General features: G+C 26.4%; 1 protein-coding gene across 1 annotated transcript; it reads left to right on the top strand.

Moving 5' to 3' along the window:
• Window positions 1-3,854: 3,854 nt before the first annotated feature.
• On the top strand, window positions 3,855-7,087 carry EIN_300990 (protein serine/threonine kinase, putative; the record flags this gene model as incomplete). Its single annotated transcript, XM_004256683.1, has 4 exons — window positions 3,855-4,829; window positions 4,920-6,617; window positions 6,660-6,980; window positions 7,016-7,087. The coding sequence occupies 4 exons, from the start codon at window positions 3,855-3,857 to the stop codon at window positions 7,085-7,087; spliced, it is 3,066 nt and encodes a 1,021-aa protein (XP_004256731.1).
• Window positions 7,088-7,315: the final 228 nt, after the last annotated feature.

Raw genomic sequence — 7,315 nt, 5'->3', positions numbered from 1 at the left:
TTGTTCATGCCACAAATTAAATCTTGCAATTAAAAAATCAATTACAGATACACTATCAAACAATAGTGTCCTTAAAAAGGCCAAGACAGTTGTGAAAAAGATTAAAAAAGTCCAACACTTTTTTCTTCATTAAAGAACATTTTTGAAAAAGAACACAAGGAGTATAAAAGATTGATTACTGATATAGAAATTAGATGGTTTACAAAGATTGGAATGATAGAAAGTGTAATTGTGAGTGGTGAAGAAATAAACCGGTTGTTTATAGAACGTTCAAAATTAATAAAAAACAAAAAAGAAAAAGAATTGTTTATTGCAAATCACACTTTTTCGCAAAGTGATTTTAAAGTTCTTGGTTTCGTTGGAAATGTAATAAATTCTATTAAATACAAGTGATTTTTTATCATCCGAAAAAATACCAACATTATTTTATTTGTACGTTGAAATTGAACAACTTAAAATGGATTTAACTGATTTAATGGAATCCAATAAAAATACAAATGAAATTATCGAAGAAACGAAACTTACTTTAACAATTGGAGATGAAGAATACACTCCGGATTACTGTTTGAATTATACCACAAAACAACTTAAAAATGTAAATTTCGATTACGAAGAACATTTTAAATTTGATTTGACTAAAACGAAAATTGAATTTTTAGATAATGTAATTAAATCATTAAATTTTTATTTCTATGAGGGGGAGTACAATTTAAGAAAAGATCCAAAAGTGATGTTAGCAAATATCCTTAATCCTGTTGTAAAATTGTCGGTATTTAACACTGAAGAGGCCGATGAAATAAGGATGTTAATCAAATCTTATATTGAAGAAAATTCAATTGTTCCCCAAACACAAGAATTGTCACAAATTGAAGCAACACCAAAATTGAGATATTCTGTAACTCTTCGAAATAAGACAAATACAAATATTGATGTATTGTCGCAAATGATGAGATATGAAAATGAACCTCTTGAAAATGACAATTTCAACGATTTTGCGACATATTGGAAAAACAAAGAAATATGCTGGCCTGCTCTTTCAAAACTTGGAGTAAATCATGCATCTGTTATATGTGCAAGCACCCCTTCCGAAAGGTTGTTTTCATTAGCTGGAAATTACACAACAAATAATAGGAATAAATTATCCCCTACTCGTTTAGAAAAAATGTATCTTATATATACTTATACAAGAAAAAAGAATCTGAAAGAATTGGTTGGAATAGAAAATTGTCGCACAGGTATGATACTGGAATAATTTAATAATTATAATAATTTATAATATTTTTTGTTTTTTAAAAATTAAAAATATTAAGTTTTATAATATAAGAATTATATTTTTTAAAAAAAAACAAATATGGTTCGAGAGAAAAGTGTTATACTTTTAAAAATAATGTAATTTGTTGTATATATAATTTATTATTATATGCTGTTAAAATAACAAATTGTTATAAAACTATAAGGAACATGATTATAAAATCATTATTCATATATAATATCATTTAGATACAACTTTCCAATGCAAATTTGTAGTATAAATCAGTATTTAATGTTATTTATGTAAATATTATATTTGATAAATAATAAATTATAAAAATTATTTATATATTAATGTTTTTGTCTAATTCACATCATTTATAAATAAAGTGAAAAATAATGACAACATGAAACATAATTAAATTATAAAAATGATCAATGTTGTTATTTTTAATTAACTAAAACAACATATCAACATAAGTATAATTATATTAACAATAACAGTCATATTTGAAGATCATTAAATAATTTATTATGATATTACATCATTTAAAAAACATCAATTATTATAAATCAATAATCCAAATATAAATATTTTTGTAATTAAAAACATGTTTTATATATCAATAATTCTATTGATTAATTATAATTAAGCCGTGACATTTTGGAAACAGGCCCAAAATATTGACATAATTATAAATAAGTATTTAATTTAAACTTTATTATTGCTGTTATATACAAAAGAATAATGTATTTTAAGTTTAATAGTTTTTATTATTTCAATTTTTAAAAATGTTAAATTATCTTTTGTTACTTTCAACTTAAACAAACCGATTAGTGAAATGCATAAACGACCAATTCAACTTTTCGATGTAATGTAAATAATGCTTAGGGTTAAACATTAGTGTAAAAGATGAAAAAGATTGGGTTTAAATGATGGTATAAAATAATTAGTGTTTTTTAAATATTTTCTTTCGGTTAAAACGACTATCATATTATTATTATCGTCGTGTTTGTATGTATAACTATTTGACATTTTTCTTATTTATTAGATTGGCGATGTGAAGTATTTTATTGGATATTTTAATAAATGAAAAAATGTCATATTTTATTCGAATGATCATTTTGATCAATTATTGATAACACAGTACTCGTTTATTAATTGTTTTAAGTAAAATAAAATTGACTAATTGCCGGATTAAAAAGTAAGTTTTGAATAATAATCAAAATAAATAATTTTGACATTATTGTTATAATTTGTTTAAACAAATAAAATAAAATTAATGAAATATTTTTAAAAATAAATTTTGTTTGTAAATGTCATTTTACAACACAATTAAAAAATAATGTTTGAGAAACCGTTGTTTTGAAAACAAGTGGTTTCAAAACACAATGTTTGAAAACGAAACAGGTATTATTTATTTTTAAAACAATTTCAAAAACTGAAATTGTTTCACAAACTTTTTTATTTGTGTTTTAAAACATACTAAAATTATTTGTTTCAGAAATAAACAAAAAATTGTTTAGGAAACCGTTTCGACATCCCTAATACCGAGCCATGTCTGTAACTTAATTAAAAAAATTATAAAAAATAAATTTCAATATTAAAAGAATTTTCTACAAAATTCATTCATTTACGACAAATACGTTTTTCTGCTAGATTCATGAAAAATAGACGCCTTTGACTATATTCAAAATTTTGTGAATCAGAAAACACACTTTTAATATTATTTTTCTTAAAAATTGCGAACTTTTCAACAATCAATTTGAAAATAAATAAATAATAATTACTAAAAAAAGTAATTACATTAAATTATTTAAACATACAAAAACATGGTAATTCGATATCTAAATAAATATGTTGATGTATTTGTTTAAGTCAACAAACATTTGCTTAACATCATTTCTTATTTGTTCTGTCATTTCACAAAGTTGTCTTTTTTCAAATACAATAACAACAACTTTGGTCAATAATACGTGAACAATAAATAACGATTTAACAATTGGAGTTGAAACTTCTTCAAGTGTTATTCAGTTTAAAATAGTTTCAAACTCTTCTGTTAATATATATTGTAATGTCACTTGTGTAAGTTATGGTTCTATTGAACAATTTGAGAATTCACAATTAACATTATTTCATTTAACAAAATTTTATGGTTATTCAAAATTAGAAATGAATGATTATTCTGTTTTAAAAACAAACGATATTTTATCATTTCAAGAATATTCCTCTGGTTCAATTTGTGGGTATTCAAAGTTAAATATATACCAAAAATTACAAATGACAGATTTCTTTCGATTAACATTTAATGACAATGCAATTTTATCATTACAGAGTCAATTAAGTTTGTCAAAAAATAGTATAATTGTAATGAATCAAAATACTACGATAGAAACTACATCTTACTCGTATTTTTACGCTAACTCACAATTAACAATGAACAATTATTCAATGATGATCTCGACACTATATATATTTCTTTACTTCAACTTTGGTTTTAAATGATTATTCTAAATTAACTGGTTTTAGACTTTGTTGTTTTTATTATAAAACACATGCTACATTGAATGATAATTCCGAAATAAACATTAGCGACAATTCAATGACTGTCGATAATTCATATTTGGTGTTAAACAATCATTCAAAAATATACAACACATATTCCATTTATTTTGTTAGAGGAAGTGTTGTTACTTTAAATGGTATGAATGATTCAAAACAGGTAGAAACAATTTCTTTTAATACTGGTCGTTGTTTTCAACCTTGTATATATGAAGATGATTTTATTTATACAACTGTATTAAATGTGACCGGAAAGTCCTTTATTGAAATAAGATATGGATTTATTTTTGTCAATTCAACAATAATAGTTACTAACAGGGATATTAGAGACTTACCTGTCATGTTTAATATTAATTCAATTTATATTGATTTTACAAACTCAACTGTGCAATCAAAAAACAATTTTGATTTAATTTACTCTTTAACGAGAATCACAGTAACATATTTAGCGGGTACACAATTGTTAATGGACGGCAAATTATTGAGATACGGAAATTCGAAGAAAATATTTTGTCATCTCAAAGAAGTTACAAACTATAATCTGAAATACGCTGAAACTTACTGTCCATGTAATGACACAGAAGACTGGTATATCACTCCTCTCCAAAACATTACATCTTTAACAATAAAAATTGGAACATATACAATAACAAGCTTCATAAGTGATGAATATGAATCAGAAAGTGTTAGAATAGGAAACACGAAAATTTCTTTGAACAAAACTGATAATTTTGTTCTTGGTATTTTAACACCAGAAACAATTGATATTAAACTTTTTGAATTAACAAAAACGGTTCTGTTTGTTTCAGAAACAATATTGCAGTTTGGAGATGTACAGTTCAACGCCGCAATATATACAAAGAAAAATATTAAAAAACTTGTTTTGAATTGCACAGATAAAATGTACAATAAAACGTCTCAAAAGTGTGAAGACCCAACCATTTGTGATGATGTGAATTGTAGATATTGTCCTTTAATTAAAACAAGTTGTATTACTTGCAAAAGTCAATTTGCAGTTATCAATTCGAAATGTGAATAAATTTTAAATTGTGAATATTCGGTATCAAAAATATGTTTTAAGTGTTCGGTGGGTTTTTCATTAAAGGATGGTTTGTGTGTAAATGATGAGACTTGTTTAATTGTTCAATTTGATGAAAAGTGCCAAATATGCAACACAAACAATGGGTACGTTAACAACAATGGTACATGCGTAAAAAGTGATATTAACAGTGAGGTGACAACCAACAACAACATTGTTTCTTGTAACAAAAATTATGTATTAAACACAACAAATTGTTTAAAATGCAATGAATTTTTCACAAACGCTGAAATATGTGAAAATGGAATAGCGACAAAGTGTGATAGTTCAAGTAAAATGAATATAAATGGAATATGTGAAAAGAATGATTGTGTACTCCCAAACGACCAAAATGGTAAATGCACAACAATAATTGATAACTGTCAATATTTTTTAAATGGGAGATGTGATGAATGTGAAAATGATTTTATTTTATCCAATAATACATGCAAGAAATACGGTGAACAAAATTGTAATGTTCAAAACATTTTTGGGTGTTGGAGATGTGACAACATTTATTATCTTGATAAGTCAACAAAACAATGTAAAAGTTGTGACCCAAGTTGTTTGATGTGTTTTGAAACATCGACAAAATGTCTCAGTTGTCCACAAAACACGTATTTGTCAAATTACAAATGCAACACAAACGAAGAGTTGGAAACGAAGTGTGACCAATATGCAAGTTTTGGAAGTGGTTGTGTTGTGTGCAAAGACGGGTATTACAGAGTAGGACTTGATTGTTATAAATGTGATCAAAAATGTGGGAAGTGCCTAAACATAAATAGTTGTCTCACCTGCAATTCAACAAATTACAAAACAATCGGCGGTGAGTGTATGCCACAAAGTGATATCGTCGGGTGTGTAGTGGATGTTACACAAAATGGGTGTCCAAAATGTCAAGATGGGTATTTTACAGTCAACACAAACGAATGTCAGAAATGTGAACAAATTTGTTTAACATGTTCGTCCACAAACAAATGTACTTCATGTGATAATTCACTTGTTTTACTTTCAAACGGAAAATGTGTTGATCTTTCACTAATATTAAAATGCAATGAAATTACTAAATCGAAGTGTATGAAGTGTTCATTTTGGAATGAACCAAGTGAAGATGGGACTTATTGTGAAACACAGGCTGTTTGGTGGGTGATATTTTTAATGGTGTTATTATTTATTATTATCTTTGTATCACTTATTGTGATAATAATAATAACCACAAAGAAAATAATGCAAAAACTCCACAAAAAAGAAGTAGAGAAAACAACAACCGTATTTCAAATGAAGAGGTCGAATATTCATTTCGTTTTTCTTCAGAACGGAATTTGTGTTTCCTCCAAAGAAATTAATTTCAACAAAAATATAAATGAAATTCCAGTGAATTTGGAAAGTCGAGAAGTTTTCTGTGTTGGAAACAATAACAAAAATGTTGTTAAAATCCAATTCACAATTACATCAAAATTTGACAAATTTAATCTTAAAATTAGACCAGAAGTTGTTTGTTTTAAAAAGGGATATGCTTGTGAATTTGAAGCTGTTTTAATCCCCTTTTGCACGTGTCAAATCAAAAACACAATTCAAATTGTTTCAAAGTGCCTCAAAAAACAAGAAGAAATATTCAACCCAATCAAAGTCGTTGGAATAACACAACAAACAACACGAATTGATTATGAGGAATTAAAAGAGGAGAACAAACTTGGAGAGGGTTCGTTTGGAATTGTCTACAAAGTAACTTACAGATGAAATGTTGTTGCAATAAAAAAGTTAAAGAAAAAGGATGACAAAAAAGGACAAGTCGAATTTGAAAAGGAAGTTTCTATGTTAGAAAAATTTAGAAATGAGTATATCATCCATTTTTATGGCGCTGTTTTTATACCAAACAAGATCTGTATGGTCACTGAATTTGCACAATATGGGTGTTTACAAGATTTAATAGAACACAAAAAATCTGATGATATTGATATGAAATTACGTATTAAAATGCTGTTGGATGCAGCAAAGGGAATATCATATCTACACGAAAATGGGATATTACACAGAGACATCAAGCCAGACAATATTCTTGTATTCTCACTTGATGTAAAAGAAAAAGTCAGTGCAAAATTGACTGATTTTGGAAGTAGTAGAAATGTCAATATGTTGATGACCAACATGACTTTCACAAAGGGTATTGGAACACCAATTTATATGGCGCCTGAAGTGCTGGAACAACAAAAGTACAAAAAAACCAGCTGATGTGTTTTCATTTGGAGTAACTATGTGTGAGTGTTTAAAACGGGGGGATGTCTATCCAATCGAATCGTTCAAATTTCTATGGAAAATAGCAGAATTTGTTACAAAAGGAAAAAGAGTTGATCAACCAAAAGAAATAACAACTGAATTGTTTGACATAATAACAAAATGTTGGTGTTAAAACCCCAATGATA

Source organism: Entamoeba invadens (genome assembly GCF_000330505.1).
Source record: "Entamoeba invadens IP1 unplaced genomic scaffold scaff_1105074725689, whole genome shotgun sequence".
NCBI classification, from domain to species: domain Eukaryota; phylum Evosea; order Mastigamoebida; family Endamoebidae; genus Entamoeba; species Entamoeba invadens.
The sequence above is the reverse complement of the archived record's forward strand: the minus strand, read 5'-3'. Positions and strand labels throughout refer to the sequence as shown.